Here is a 15,473-nt window from a genome sequence, read left to right on the forward strand (position 1 = left end):
TCTTAAATGGGGGGGGAAAAAAAGTTCCCTCATCTTTATAAGCACACATATTTTGCAGTTTAATATCAGACAGAATTAAATTTTCACCCGTTTACACCAGCAATGAAAAGGTCACGGTTATAAAATGCTTTAATAAATACTTGGATTCTCATTTCTAAAGTTGGTGAATCACTAAATAGATTCACTAAATGAAGCTATGCAGAGCAATAAAAATAATTAAAAAAAAAAAGTGAATACATGTGTTTAAAAACTGCCCTATTTTAGATGAACGTCTATTTGCGATTGCAGTGTTTGTGGTTAAAACAGCTGTGGAAGGTTGTGTTTGAAATTTCTTTTATTTTGTGTCCTCCCATATGTGGAAACAAGGTGCTGCCCAAGAGAGCAAAAATTTAACAATCCAAAAAAAAAAAAAAAAAAAAAAATTTTTTTAATTCAAAGAAAAAAGGTCATAATAGGTAACCAGCGCCACTTTGAGGTAAATCCAGATTTCTTTGAGTTGGTACCTCGAAACACATTTTTGTTTCATAAACAAAACAGAAATAATATGAACTGTTCCCTTTCACAAAGCTTCAACTCCCAAGCAGGTACAAGCGGATGGCGTGAGATGGTACAACACACACACACACACACACACACACACACACACACACACACCGGTGAGCCCTTCTGGCGAGCTTCCGGAACATTCTACAACAGCAATGGAGGACAAAAAAAAAGGGAAAGACTTCCTTTCCTTTCTTTTTTGTTTTTGTTTGTTTAAACGGAAGGCGAGCAAAACACGCCACAATACACCACAATCTTAAAGCATTACTTTCCTTACAGAGTGGGAACAAAACATAAAAAAAAAAAAGATTACTTTTTAATACATTAATGCTCTGACTGAGGGGCGCTGTATGCTTGATATAAAACCTGCCTATGTCATCTGGCATAAATAAAAGGAATGGTGTTGTAAAAAAAACAAAAACAAAAAATAGAAAAGAAACAAAAAACAAAACAAAACAAAAAAAAACAATAATAAATCATAATAATTATAATAATAAAAAATGTGACTTGTCTTTAAGTTACTAATTTCAAATATACACAGCGACTCTTATTATATATACATATATACACGTCTTTCTTTGATCAGAACACATCGATGATCAAATGAGGGTGGCTCTCTCTCTCGGAAAAAAGAAACCAAAAAAAAAAACACGCCTATCCCTTTGTCAGAGTTCGAGTAACAGGTCAACCGCGGCAGCAAGAGACCAGCTGCTGGGTTCATCAGAAAAGGCACTTGCTACCAACTCAAAGAAAGCAAAAAAAAAAATAAAATACTGCAATCCTTTTACAGAGCATTTTCAGATGAAAAAATAAGAAAGAAAGAAAGAAAGAAAGAAAAAACAGACAGAGAAAACAAGGCCACTTCGTAGGCACTGGAGTCTCTCCCCCTCCTCCTCGGGCCGCACACTTCACAAGGCCGACTTGAGATGAGGGGAGCTGGACAGACGGATGGGAAGGAGTGGTTCAAGGTTCGGCGGGGGGTGGGTAGTGTCCGTTAAAACCAGGGATCCCTCCCTGGGACAACGCGTCAGTAGTCTGGTCCACCCCCCTATCGACAAAAAAATAAAAATAAAAATAAAAGTATATTAAATGTATGGGAGCCACTCACAAACAAAACCACAATCATCTGTAAACAGCAAAATAGATGGGTTTCTATACAGTTTCCTTGTTTCATTCTTCTCCATGAAAGTCTTCAGCAGTACACTCCCCCCACAAAAACAATAGTAGGCCCCACATTTCGCCTGATTAGAAAGTAAATGCAGTTTTGATTCGTCTGTACATAAAAGAAAGGAAAAGAACAACGTGAATATTGAAAAATACGGTGGGGGGGACCTTCGCCTCAACATTCAGACTGAAATAATTTCTCTTTTCTATTCGTGGAATCCGTGGAAATAATAATAATATTAATATTTATTATCATGATAATAATAAACCAAAAAGTGGAGGGGAAAAGAAAAAGAACACCACAAGTACTATTCAACTGAGCGGCTTTTCTGTCCGTCTCCTTGTTCTCCGCTTTTCGGTCCTGCCCGTGGAGTGGTGGGTTTTGGTGGGTTCATACGCAAATGTCTTTGGGCTCGTTGCCGACAGAGGCGGCGTGGACGTTTTTACAGCGGTTGTCTTTGGGGCTGTAGGCCGTCCGGTGCGGGGCCTTGAGGGGCGCGCCGTCGCCGCTGCGGGTGGTGCAGATGACCTCGCCCTTGGGCCGCAGTGACACGGTCGCCTTTGAGTACTTGTAAATGGGCTGCTTCCCGCCCTCCGTCCCAAACTCCTCCTCTTCCGCCTCCGCCATCCCCAGCTCCGGCAGTCGTCTTCCTCCCAGGTCCTCCTCCTCTTCGTCTCCCGCCTCGTCGCACGTCCGGTCGGGGGTGCCCATGAGCTTGGCGCGCTCGTACTGCGCGTCCCGCAGGTTGCTGTCCTTCAGCTGCGGACGCCCCACCGGCCTCAGCGGCTCCCACTGGTTGTTGACGTTCTCCTCGGCGGGCGTGCGGCTGCACCTCTCGCGCTCTTTGCGCCGCTTGCGTGTCCAGCGCACGCAGACGATGATGCAGAACACCCACAGGGCACAGAAGAGGACGCACAGCCCTGGGACTAGGTAGTCTGAGGGGACAGGAGACGCTGTCAAAATCAACCAAAGCAAATGAACAGAAGAACAGAGAAGGTGCCAGACTAACAAAGATGATTTCCTGGACCGACTGTAAAATGCGCAGTTAAGCGTTCTGAAATCGGGCTACTGCAAACAATACATAAAACCGATCAATAACCAATAATGCAGAATGTATTATTAGTCATTTCCAGATTTCGTATGGCCACCGTCACTGACCGTACAACCTCAGGTCTGCAGACTCGCCGTCTGCACTGTGGCCTTTCCAAGGAAGGTGGTAAAACGGGGGGGAGGGGAGGGGAGGGGAGGGGAGGCGGTGCACTCACCCACGGGCGGCGGCACCACTTGCGTCTCCACTTTGACCTCGATGACGGCCAGCATGACGGAGCTGTTGTGTCTCTTGGACAGGGCGCTCACGATGGTGCTGGCAGCGTCGTGGATCAGGCTGTGGTCCGCCTGCTCGTCCTGCTGGATGGACTGGGGGAAGCGGAGACAGAGAGCGGGAGAAATGCGACGTCAAAAGGACGCTTGAACGTCTGGTGCGGACCGCATGGTTTTAAGTGCGATTTTGAGGTCCCCAATCGGAGGCAAATCCGCAGCTGATATCTAGCAACAGCCAATGAGAGTGCAAGATACGGAATGACTGAAAGAGGCAGGAACCTCACAAAGCACGTAATCAGAAGGTTGCCGGTTCAAATCCTGATGCGCCAAGCTGCCACCGAGGTTCCACTGAGCAAAGCACCGTCCCCACACACTGCTCCCCGGGCCTAGCGGGTCAGGAAGCAGGCTCGTAATCAGAAGGCTGCCCACTAAATGCAGAGGACACATTTCACTGTGCGCACCATGTGCTGTGCTGCTGTGTGTCACAAGTGACAATCACTTCACACTTTAACTTTTCCGACCCTCAATGTTTTTTCTCTGAAATGAAATAGAATTGAGTATCATTGTGAATCACTGCAGCACAGAACACGGTGACTATACGAGTCCTCCGCTTTTAACCCATCACCTTAGTGAGCAGTGGGCAACCTCCTGATTACGAGCTGGGGGAACGCGAGCATTTCACCGCTCAGGAGTTGCAACACTTACTATGGCCACCTCCACTGCATCTTGGGTGGTGTAGGAGAGGTCACAGAGCAGCAGCAGGGTGTGGTCCTTGGCGACCGTCCGCGTGGTGGGCAGGTACCTCAGCTCCGAGCAGATGTTCTCCACCGTGGTACCCTGAGACAAGAAGAAAAATTAGGGTTGATTACGGGCAGATGCTGGTGGATGGACGGGACTGGGATACTGACCACGGGAACCTTATCCCGGTTGAAGATGAGCGTGATGCGGGCGCAGCTGTTGTCCAGGAAACGCGTGTTGGGTTCACACTTGGTGGTGACCGGTTTGTAGGGGTCGGGGCTGGAGCACACCCCCCACTGGTGGCATGGAGGCAAAAAGCACGTCAGGTAGCTGTGCTCCAAGCAGTCCCTGCCCCGGGGGCAGGTGTGCCGGTCATGACCAGTGACCCCTGGCAACAGGCATGGACGACGTCCACACACAACCTACAACAAGAGGTCAGAGGTCATCGCTCAAGTTGTCTTCATGATTATTTTCTACAAAACATTATGACACCATAAAAGAACAGGTTCAGGGGGTGACTTTTTATCTTAAATGTAAATGTAAATCTCACACCCAGACCATCTGAAAGTTCATTGATGAACAGACTACATCTCATCGCTATCCTGAAGTTGGTCATTGCACAATCAATGCACTATAGGTGGAATCTAATTTGCTCCTTGAATTGGAGCAAACAAGCTGATCTCATTGCGTACACCGCAAGTGCCGACAGGCCAGGCAGGGATGGGTGAGAGGTCTGGGTGGTACGGCCCAGAGTGCTCCTCCCGGACTCACCTTGGTACACTCCACTTTGCCGTTGAGGCACTGACAGGTGTTGCAGTCCTCCTCCCACCGGCTGCCATGGGGGAACTGCAGTCCAGTATAGTGACAGCTTTTCCCAATGCCTATAACTACACACACACACACACACACACACACACACACACACACACACAGTGACGTAACATTGTCGCACAGAAACTACAGTGTCTGCAAGGTTTTAATAACTGCACAAGCTATTAAAAATGACTGTAGATATTAGTCTGTAAGGAGGACTGTATTTTGGCCTTACACTCTTGGCAGCGCGGCCCACTCCGACCCAAGGGGCAGATGCACCGAAAGCCATTGATCTCATCCACGCAGGTGGCACCGTATGCGCAGGGGGACGACTGGCATTCGTCAATGTCTGTTTGGGGAGGAGAGACGAGCAGCAGCATGAGCCAGGCATGCACCTCAAGAAAATGGTCCCCAAAACAGATCTACACTGTCTACTCTTTATTGGAAGAAAATCTACCAGCATGTCCATTAGGGTGAGACTGGTGGACGTGCAACAAACTCATATTTTCATCATAAATAAATGACAGTTAGAGTGTCCTCAGAGTTGTTAGAATTTTCAGAATTTTCATGTAGTCTAAGAAAGTGAAGTCATTATGAAACAAAGTGTGTCCTCTGCTTTTAACCCATCACCCTTGGTGAGCAGTGGGCAGCCATGACAGGTGCCCGGGGAGCAGTGTGTGGGGGCGGGGCGGGATTGGAACCGGCAACCTTCAGATTACAGGGCCGCTTCCTTAACCACTAGGCCACCACTGCTGTCTCCGCGACTGCATGGCATGAGCCACCTTTCCAACTACTGCATTACTGACCTCCACATAAAACATGACGTTTCTGTCTTCAAATATCCGACTCTGCGGAACAAAGACCTTTAAAAGGAAGGCCTATGGAATTCTGGTGCAATGGAATAAATCTCCTATGCCATGTTTTTTTTTTTTTTTTTTCATGTGTGACTGTGACCTTTGCCCCCAGCCAGGGTTCAAAGGGCACGGGATGAAGCATAATCTATCAGTTTGGTATGGGAGGAGTCTCCACTCACTGATTCGGCAGTCGGGTCCAGCAAAGCCGGGGGCGCACTCGCATCGAAACCAGTTAACCCCGTCCACACAGATGCCGCCATTGTAACTATGTTGAACAAAATAGGAAAAAAAAAAAAAAAAAAGACAGACAGACATTAATATAATAAACAAGTATATGCGCTTCATATTTAATGTGATAATCTTTGGGGGACTTTCAGATAAGAGAATTCTCATCGTCAATACCCCACCTTTCAGATGCTAATCCACCCAATGCACCCGCCCACCCATGGCCCCTGACTGTGATGCCACCCCTCTCTTCCTACCCCTCCTCCCTCAATCCCTCCTTCCTAGCTCCAGGTCACCAGTGAAGAATAGGGGAGGAGAAAAGTGGAAAAGACAGAAAGAAAGAAACAAAGAGACCCCCACCCTCTTCCACCAGTTCATTTTAATATCTCAGCCCCTCACTGTTGGGGACACTTTTAGGGCCAGCAGGGCCTATTGTCCCCCCTATTAAAGCCAGCCCAGGGTCTCTGAGCTGTCGGATTTAGGGGTGATTTAGGGACATCTTCCCTGGCCTTTACGAACAGCACCCCCACTGATTTGCTCCCTAAAGTGAATTGCTGGGATACGGTTGCATGAGTGTGTGCGTGTCTGTGTGTGTGTGTGTTTGTGTGTCTGTGGGTGGGTGTTAGAGGTTTATGGTCAGCACTGACAGCCAGGGCCATTCACTACAGTCAGTGTTGAACAGCAAAGGGGAGGGACACAACAGAGAGGGAGGACAACGGTGGTCTCAGATAGAACAGAGCCAACAGAGGAGGGAGGAGGAGTGTGTGTGCGTGTGTGTGTGTGTGTATATACACATAGTAGGCCTCACTTACCAGGGATGAGGGTTGCAGTCATTGATGTCTGCGGAGAACACAAGACAGAATGGAATAAGGTATACTATTTATTATAGAGCTAAGTCTGGGCTCTAGACATTCTGTTTCTATATTTGGGCTAGTGCCTCTAAACGAATACATAAAAATAAAAAAAAAAAGTGCACACAGGCACTTTGGGTGGAGGAGGGATGCAGACTCACTCTGTGCACAGGTGGCTCCCTCCCAGCCGTCCTTGCAGATGCAGCTGAAGGAGTCGCCTCCGCCTACACAGGTGGCGCCGTTGGCACAGGGGTTGGATGCACAAGTGCTGTTCTTTGCTGCAAAGGAAAAGAAATAAAGGGAGTGTTTTGCTACGCCGCAAAATAGGTGCATGCAAACGCACAGACACGCAGAAACACACAATTTACCTGTATTGCATGTGCTCCCCTCCCAGCCTGGCGAGCAGGCACAGCGAAAGGCGTCTCCGTGGTCATAACAGGTTCCGCCGTTACTGCAAGTGCTGGCGTCACACTGACTCTCTCCTGCACACACACAGACAAAGAAAAGAAGTCAGACTCACACCATAAAAAAATATAGAGATAGATAGATAGATAGATAGAGAGAGAGAGAGAGAGAGAGAGGCGCATGCAGAAATCACTCACGTGAGTGGCAGGTCTTCCCCTTCCAGCTGTTGGTGCAGTCACAGTAAAAGTCGTTCATCAGGTCCACGCAGTGCCCACCGTTCTTACACGGGTTCCGGCCGCACTCGTTCACGTCTGATTGGGCAGAACAGGGGGGTGTGAGAACAAGAAAAAAAAAAAAGAAGAACGAGGAATGAGAAGGGAGAAACGATGATGGGGGGTCCCCACTCACTGATGTCACACAGGCTGCCCTCCCATCCGTCTGGGCAGAAGCACTGGAAGGAGTTCACCCCATCGATGCAGGTTCCGCCATTCTTACAGGGGTTGCTCACGCAGTCGTTAACGTCTAGGGGGAAGGGAAGGGGGGTGGACCAGAAGAACGATGAATGGACCAGTTCGGCGAGCCCTGAAAGAAGACGCTGGGTGCGGAGACTCACTCTCATGGCAGTAGGTGCCAGTGAAGCCCTTCTCGCAGGTGCAGGAGAAGTTGCCGCCGGGCTGGCTGACGCACTTCCCGTGGGGGCCGCACACGTTGGATGAGATGTACTGGATGCCCTCGTCTGAGCCGTTGGACGAAACCGCAATTGTGCAGCTGTCAATCACTGAAACCGTAACACACACACACACACACATTAGATGACGTTCTGGTTGGAGCTCCCTAAAATGGTTGTATTTCAGCATGGGTGTGTGTGAGTGTGTGTTTCGGCACCTTGACACGGTGTAGACCTGCAGTGATCTTTCCGGTCTGCGCAGGTCTTGCCCTCGTAGTCCTCTGGGCAGGCACAGTAGAAGTCTCCCAGCATGCCGTGGCAGGTCGCCTGGTTCTGACAGGGGTTGGGCTCACAGGGGTTGAAGCTGGACTGGTTTGGCACCTGGACAGAACAGACAAGATGGAGCAGAACAGGTTTGCGTGCATGACATGGACGGGGAACATGGACGGAGAGAGGATGTTGAAAGCGAGACGGTTTCCATCTACTCCAGGTCTTAGCTCTTTAGGTTTCAACACACAGAGCTAATCTGGGCGGGCCAGCCACCAAGAAACCAGGTCCCCATGGCGAAAAACGGGGGCCTCCATATCCAATTAGGTTTCCTTGCCAAATCAACAACGGTTGCTAAACTTCAATTTCTTATTTCTGTCTGAATAACAGTAACATTAACTGCGTTACTTTAACATTTACTTTAATAGCCTTAAAAAAAACACAATGTCGTAACTAGGTGGGCACGTATCATATCAAGTTCACTACCGGTGTTAAACAAATTAGTGAGGAGGAAATTACCGGCGGCTTTCATTCACTTCCTGGTAGCTGTTCCACCAAACGGAAACGTTTCCGTTTTAGAAGCGGCCGGGAAATTAAACCACGCGTCAAAGTGGTTTACATAGCCCCCCCATTACACACGTGTTTGCTCAGCGCTGGCACGTTCCGCAGAGACTCCGTGATGAACGCCAAATCGGACCCTGGTCCCCGTTCTATAAAGGTCTTCGCCGTCCCCCGGCGAAACCCGGCTCTTCATCTTCCTGCATCATTAAATACGGCGGAATACGTGTAAACGGCGGAACGTGCCGGATGCCATTTAAGGTGTTTTGGCGGACTGATCCTTGTCTGGCCCCGCTCGCTCACATCGCGATCAGATGGGATTTACTTGTATAAACACTGGCCGGCTCGGCGAGCTCATCTGATGTAAGAGTCCACGGTCCCTGACGCAACCTTTCGACAGCCCGGAGAAATCCAGCCCTCCCGTGCCGGTCCAAGTAGAACGCCGCATGCCTCAAAATCCAAACGAAGCGCCATCGCGTCTACCGCACACAAAGACCTGCCGCGGAAGCGTTGCGAACGTCCAGGGGGTTCCTGAGTGACGACGCGCTGAAGGCCGCCAAGGGCGGCTATGCAAAACTGAGGCGCTGGTCCCTCAAGGAGAAAGCAGCAGGGGCAGAAATAGAAGGCCGTGGCACTCCAGGCATGATCAGACCGTAAAACGCACCAAGGCCTTCTCTTTCCCGGGCCGCCCACGGGCGCGGGGCCAGCGCGCCCAAATAAGAGTTGCCTCATTCACTACGGCCTTTATTTTTAGCCCCCGACTGGCTCCCGACCAGCATTCTCCCACCTCGCTGGGCCGCGGCCTTTACAGCCCTCGGCGCGGACATTTCTGGGGGAAAAATGCAGTTTAACGCGAGGAACGTGAGCCACCAGGAGACGTGTTGCCACCGAAACACAAGGAGGGCGATCAGCACCCAACGTTGGCAGAACCGGCCTGGAAAAGGTCTGCCCGGCCCCCTCACCTCGCACAGCGGCCCCGCAAACTCCGGCTGGCACTCGCACACGAAGCCGTCCAGCACGGCGTGGCAGCGTCCGGCGTTCTGACACGGCCCGCTGGCGCACTTGTTCCGCTGGATCTCGCAGTGCGTGCCCGCGAAGCCCGGCAAGCACTGGCACTGGTACCCTCCGCGGGACCCCTCCTGTGCAGAGAGAGAGACAGAAAATGGCACTTAGCCAGGTACCCCGAGGCAGAAACGTACACCAACGCTCATGAACGTGCGTTTCATTTACTACAATCAAATAGAAAAGCGACCAATTTAACGTCTCACCTTGCACGTGGCTCCATTCTGGCACTGCCCACGGCAGCCGTACACATCTGCAAATGGCAACAATAGAATTTAGTTTACTATTAAAACCACGAATTCGCACCAGGTCGCTTGTCAACAGCGATCAACATTGTGTTAGCATGGTGGGTACCTGGGTGGTGGTAGTAGCCTGGTGGGTAACACACTCGCCTATGAACCAGAAGACACAGGTTCAAACCCCACTTACTACCATCGTGTCCCTGACACTTAAATATAAGTTGCTCCAGGGGGGGACTGTCCTACTGATTGTAAGGCACTCTGGATAAGGCCGTCTGAAACTATATGGCTAGTTTGGGGTGGGATGTCATACTGACTGATATGACAGTTCTGTCCAGCCCATCCTTTAAAGCAGGCACAGTGATATCCACCAATTAGGTTTCTGCATATATGTATGCATTCACGCAAGGCCTCTCAACACACTCATTCACATCTGTGGAAAGAGGGAGAAAGGAGGCCAGAAGGGAATTGAGAGGAGAGGAATTGAGAGGAGAATAAATTAGCTACTGACTAGCTAATAAATTGCAACTTGAAATGAATCATCAGTGCTCAAAAGGCACAGAGGTTATTGACACGACACAATGATGATGTTTTCTTCTACTAACTTGACTCATCTGCATCACCTACATAACCAAGTTTGTTAAGTTCTTGTTGCACAGTGTGATCTGTAAAGATCTGGGGAGTGTTTGCAAATGTCATTTCGGCAAATCTTCACGTTCGGTTTCTTAGCAGACGTGCTGCTGAGACGTTTATTAAAAATGAGATCGTGTTTGTGATGTCTGCTGATGGTCCCACCCACGAAGAGTGATATGATAAGACGGTACCTTACGAGGTTTAAAGTAATCTAGGATGAGTAAGTAGGGTGTGTGACATCATGATGTTGTGCCTAGAGGCACCTCCCATTTTAATCCTAGTTTTATATATATATATATAAAAAATAATAATACAAAAAAAAATTTACTTCCTATCGATTTCAATTTCTGTAAATTGTGAAGACAGATTCGGTGTAACGATAAAATATCACTTCCCAATGAAAACTGTGGCCTTAGCGACCGGATTTTAATGCTCTACGCGAACACTGTAGCTCCATTTCCAGGCACCCTGCGCCTCTCGTTTCTCCTCCTGCAGAAGGGCACACGGCGTAAGCCCCGCTTAAATATTTAGAAGATGCCCCCAGAAAGCTACTCGCTGCTCCCCTGTGCAACAGACACCCCCGAAACATGAGGCCGGGCCATGGTTCTGCCTGAAAGCTGAGCTCCCAAGTGTCGGGTTGTCCAGGGCGTGCTTGTTTACAGCTCATAATCCGCTTCCTCTTGTGCCCATCACTTCCTCTGAGGCACACACCAAAAAATAAATAAATAAATAAATAAACAAATAAATCAATCAATCACACACACACACACCTCAACCACACACTATACACACACACGGCACAAAAAAAACCCCAAAAAAACAAAAAGCAAAAACCAAACCTTGTAAACAACTGGCGTGCCGACCCCTCTTCCTCCACAGTTGCCTGGCTATTACATTATGCATGGAGGTATTTTTAGCTTCATTCAGAGTCACCTGGGTCAGGTTGCAGATAGTAGACAATTACGCCCCCCCCCCCTCCATGCAGGCGAATGAAATCGAGGCTCGGGGCACGCGATGCCTCGTTTCATCACGAGCACGCCATCCGTTAAGGTCTGGGTGCGCAGCACCGTCTCGAAGGCGCTCGACGTGAGTCGGATCAGACTGGAGCGCGGCTAGGACGCATTTTCCAGGAAGGAGTCCCGGCGGGCAGTTCTGGGGCGGGGATTGGTGGGAGGTCTGTCGTTCTCACCGATCTGGCAGGTCTTGCCGGTCCACGGTGGCGGACAGATGCACTCGAAGCCGTTCTCCAGGTCGATGCAGGTTCCGCCTCGAGCGCAGGGGCTGGAAGCACATTCGTCCATGTCTGCAGAAGAAATTCCACGTTATTGCAAGATGGACACATCTTTCATCTTATCCAATCTGGAGCCACAGAGCGAGCACAGACAGTTTCACGTATAAATTACGAGAGTTGCTGGATGCAACGACTTCCTTCAAGTCACGGCAATTAAACACAGCTATAAAGCGCTGGAAAAGAAAACGTGTATGGCATTCAGAGGGCTGTACTCAGATCACGCAGCCATGGTCGCTACCTGCACTACGTTGTAATTACAATTTTTATACAAAAAAAAAATATATATATCTCACAGAGCAACGTCATTAAAGAGTGAAAAATGAAGTGATTGTCATTGTGAAACACTGCAGCACAGCACACGGTGACACAACGAAATGTGTCCTCTGCTTTTAACCATCGCCCTTGGTGAACAGTGGGCAGCCATGACAGGCCCCGGGGAGCAGAGTGTGGGGACGGTGCTTTGCTCAGTGGCACCTCGGTGGTTCGGGATTCGAACCAGCAACCTTCCGATTACGGGTCCGCTTCTTTAACCGCTTGGCCACCACTGCATGTCGATTTGACCTGTGAGTGTCATGCGCCTGCAAATGCACACTTATCTAATACTTTTAAAATGATCGCAAAGCCTATTTGGAAGAGAGCGATAGAGGGAGAAGGATGGATGGGTGTTGGACGGCCGCCTCACTGGCAGGATTCGGGACGGCTAAGAGCCTTAGGCTCCTTGGCGAGGGCTCGGCCTTGCCTTCGCACTCTAAAGCGATTAGCATTGGCATAATCCAGGGCCCAGCATATTAGCTACTATTAAAGCGTCCCTGACCCCCTCCCACCCAAACCCTGACATTTGCAACACGAGTCACGAAGAGACAGGGCCGGGAGAGGGGAGCGAGTGGCCAGCGGAAATTTAGGAGACAAAGAAGGAGACATCGGTGCCTTTTTGGCTGTTTGGCCCTTGCCCTGTGTCGTGTATTGTGTTGTAAAGTGGAATTGTGAGGGAAGGTTGGGAGGGGGGGGGCTCAGAGCCATGTGAGACTAGTGAAGAAGGCTGGTGGGTGTGTGTGGAAAGCAACATCGCTGCGTGTGGCGAGTGCCAAATTCTACATGTCGCCATGACTACAGAGCGCAGCCACAGATGTGTGGTAGTGGCCAGGGGCCTGCTATTATTGAAGCAATTAATACGGGTCACACGGAATCCTAACCAGGAAGGAGGGGGGGGGGTCGACAGTCAACTTTTTTTGGTTGAAACTGAAGGCAGATTATGCAAATGCAGTCAATCTCAAAATCACAGCAGCATTGTGATCCCTCCTGGATCCCTCAGCAGGGTGCAAACCAACACTGCATACGTCTGTGTGTGTGTCTGTGTGTGTGTGTGTGTCTGTGTGTGTTGTCTAGGATTACCTTTTGCACAGGTTGGCCCCTCCCAGCCTGGTGGGCAGCGACACTCAAAGCCTGTGGGCACTTCGTGGCAGGTGCCACCATTTGCACACGGGTTGGATACGCAGGCGTGTTCAGCTGTTGAGACACGAGGCTGGTCAGCACACACAGACGCCGATAGTCGGCAGTGAAGCGGAGGGCTCCGGGGCTCACCGATCTCGCAGTTCTTCCCAGAGTAACCCTCTGGACACGCGCAGCTGTACTCGCCCGGCTCCGTGTTCATGCAGGTGCCTCCGTTCACACAGGGACGGTGGGTGCCACAGTAGTTGAGGTCTGGAAACGAAAAGAAATTCCCTGAGTGGTCATCGGAACGCCATCGGTCGCGATGGACCATACATATAAGGCATGCACTTAAAGACTCCACGCGCCCCTCCCCCGTGCCGTTTCCGCAGTAGCGCTGAACGTAAAGAGTGACAAATATATAAATAAAGAGCCAGAGCGAGAGAGAGAGAGAGAGAGAGAGAGAGCGAGAGAGAATGCTCAATGGAGGGGCACGAGAGGATCAGGTGTCTGCAAACGCCATCTCATCCCTCCATTAGTACTCCACCGATCTCAATATCTCTCTCTCTCACACACACACACACACACACACACACACACACACACACACACACACACACACTGCAGTGAACTGAACTGCAGCATCCTAGTTGTATGCAATAGAAATGAGCGTTTACCTTTATCACACAGCAGGCCGCCCCAGTTCTTCTCGCAGTTGCACTGCCACGGTTTGATGCAGGTTCCGTGGACGCACCCGGGGTGCAGCAGGCACTCGTCACAGAAAGGGCCCTGCCAGCCATAACTGCACCTGGTGACCACAAGAGCGCCACAGTCCATCAGAGCACATCTCAATGACGCATTTTGACAGGAGGGCAGAGACGGCCCCTAATCTCAGGTCGCAGGAGACATTCCAGGGTACGCAAAGAGGTCAGGGTCTTCCGGCCGGTGATGCAGTCGTCTGCAGAGGAGCTAACTAATCGGGGCAACGTGCTCTGGAGCATTCGGCTCTTCCAAGGCCTGCAGCTGTCTTGCCGCGTTCCAGGCCTGTATTTTAAAAGGTGCTTTACCCAGATCAAGCTGTGGGGCGGGACCTTCGTAACTCTCCTCAACACACACAGAGGAACAGAGGTGTGAACATCTACGTCGGAGTCCGCGCAAACAGTCGGGGTTTACAGCGTAACTCACTAATAGGCTAATTTATTATGAGGTATGATAAGGCTTAGCGCCGTGCAGTATTAGACTGCATTACACTTTTTGAACAGTCTGGATCGGATCTTGGATTGAGGCTCGCCTTGAGGATAGCCTTGTGTTAAAATTAAGATGTTATACATATTCTATACAGTATAGAATGTGCACACACTCATAATTTCTATTAAAACTCACTCACGTGTATATACATGTATGTGGGTGATCTTAATAGAAATTCAAATAATACAATACATTAATTTTATTAAATTAAAATTCCTTCCACAGATTGTAGTACACTATATAAACTTTTAAAGAAACCATATTTAAATCATATTTTTAAATTAGACCCCAGCCACACCCACTGCACAATCAAGCCACTGAAACCAATCGGAATAGATTAAAGAATCTCATAGTCCAAAAGCCAACTGAAATGGACGAGAAGGAGGGATAGAAAAAAGAAAAACCGGCCGACCTATAAACTCATTCACCAGGGAAGCCTCTTCGCCCCACACAGCGAATCAGAGCACAGCCTGTGCTTTGTGTTGGGACAAACAGAACGAGAGGTGCATTGATATACAGTGCCTGTGTGAAAACCGCACGCACGCTACTCCTTGCCCGTACCTGGCACTTCTGGGCAAGGGCATCGGTCCAATTCCCCTTATATAGAGGCCCGGTGGGGGGGTATCCCAAAAAAAAAACAAAAAAAAAAAAAAAAACACAGCCACCCTGATCAGTTTCCAGCGTCTCTGTAGTGCCTAGCGGGCGGCCCGAGGGGTGCCTGCATGTATATTTACACTTTAAGTACACACTCGGGCTCGTGGTTGCCTAGCTACGACGTTACTAGTATCAGGCGAGAGCGCGTAGGCTTGTGTAGCATGTGCCGGGGCGGATCTGCGCTCCGTGGTTGCGCGTTGCAGGGTGCGAGGCGCTCCTAAAAGGAACAGGCGGCAGGCTAATGTGCCAGGGCATGTCCACCATAACAGCAAGACAAAAGACAATAATTTGGGAGCAAAAAAAAAATACATTTTTTTTTTTTTTTTTTTTTAATAAGATGCATCCTTGCTTGGAGCAGCTGCAAGCTGCGGGCAAATTCCTCTGTCACTGTGCATTTGGCTTTACAGTTGGGCGGCAAAACAAAAGGAAATAAATAAGCGCAGAGACAAAAGAAGGCTTCAGATCTGATTAAGATGAAGCTCAGCTTCGTACGATTAGAACAGATTCTGGGA

At 49.5% G+C, this 15,473-nt stretch overlaps 1 protein-coding gene across 1 annotated transcript in view; it reads right to left on the reverse strand.

Moving 5' to 3' along the window:
- Window positions 1–258: 258 nt before the first annotated feature.
- jag2b (jagged canonical Notch ligand 2b) overlaps window positions 259–15,473 on the reverse strand; it is a 35,445-nt gene continuing 20,230 nt past the window's right edge. The window contains exons 6-25 of the mRNA XM_028953154.1: window positions 13,737–13,867; window positions 13,213–13,332; window positions 13,024–13,137; window positions 11,530–11,643; window positions 9,675–9,721; window positions 9,369–9,545; window positions 7,800–7,962; window positions 7,528–7,692; window positions 7,323–7,436; window positions 7,112–7,225; window positions 6,878–6,991; window positions 6,671–6,787; window positions 6,471–6,498; window positions 5,613–5,698; window positions 4,815–4,928; window positions 4,538–4,653; window positions 3,937–4,188; window positions 3,734–3,865; window positions 2,974–3,124; window positions 259–2,643 (exon numbers count right to left, since the gene is read on the reverse strand). Of these exons, the coding sequence (XP_028808987.1) occupies window positions 2,099–2,643; window positions 2,974–3,124; window positions 3,734–3,865; window positions 3,937–4,188; window positions 4,538–4,653; window positions 4,815–4,928; window positions 5,613–5,698; window positions 6,471–6,498; window positions 6,671–6,787; window positions 6,878–6,991; window positions 7,112–7,225; window positions 7,323–7,436; window positions 7,528–7,692; window positions 7,800–7,962; window positions 9,369–9,545; window positions 9,675–9,721; window positions 11,530–11,643; window positions 13,024–13,137; window positions 13,213–13,332; window positions 13,737–13,867 (2,914 nt within the window). The 3' untranslated portion in view covers window positions 259–2,098. The remainder of the gene's footprint in view (window positions 2,644–2,973; window positions 3,125–3,733; window positions 3,866–3,936; window positions 4,189–4,537; window positions 4,654–4,814; window positions 4,929–5,612; window positions 5,699–6,470; window positions 6,499–6,670; window positions 6,788–6,877; window positions 6,992–7,111; window positions 7,226–7,322; window positions 7,437–7,527; window positions 7,693–7,799; window positions 7,963–9,368; window positions 9,546–9,674; window positions 9,722–11,529; window positions 11,644–13,023; window positions 13,138–13,212; window positions 13,333–13,736; window positions 13,868–15,473) is intronic.

This window comes from Denticeps clupeoides, chromosome 14, assembly GCF_900700375.1.
Source record: "Denticeps clupeoides chromosome 14, fDenClu1.1, whole genome shotgun sequence".
In the NCBI taxonomy this organism is placed as follows: domain Eukaryota; kingdom Metazoa; phylum Chordata; class Actinopteri; order Clupeiformes; family Denticipitidae; genus Denticeps; species Denticeps clupeoides.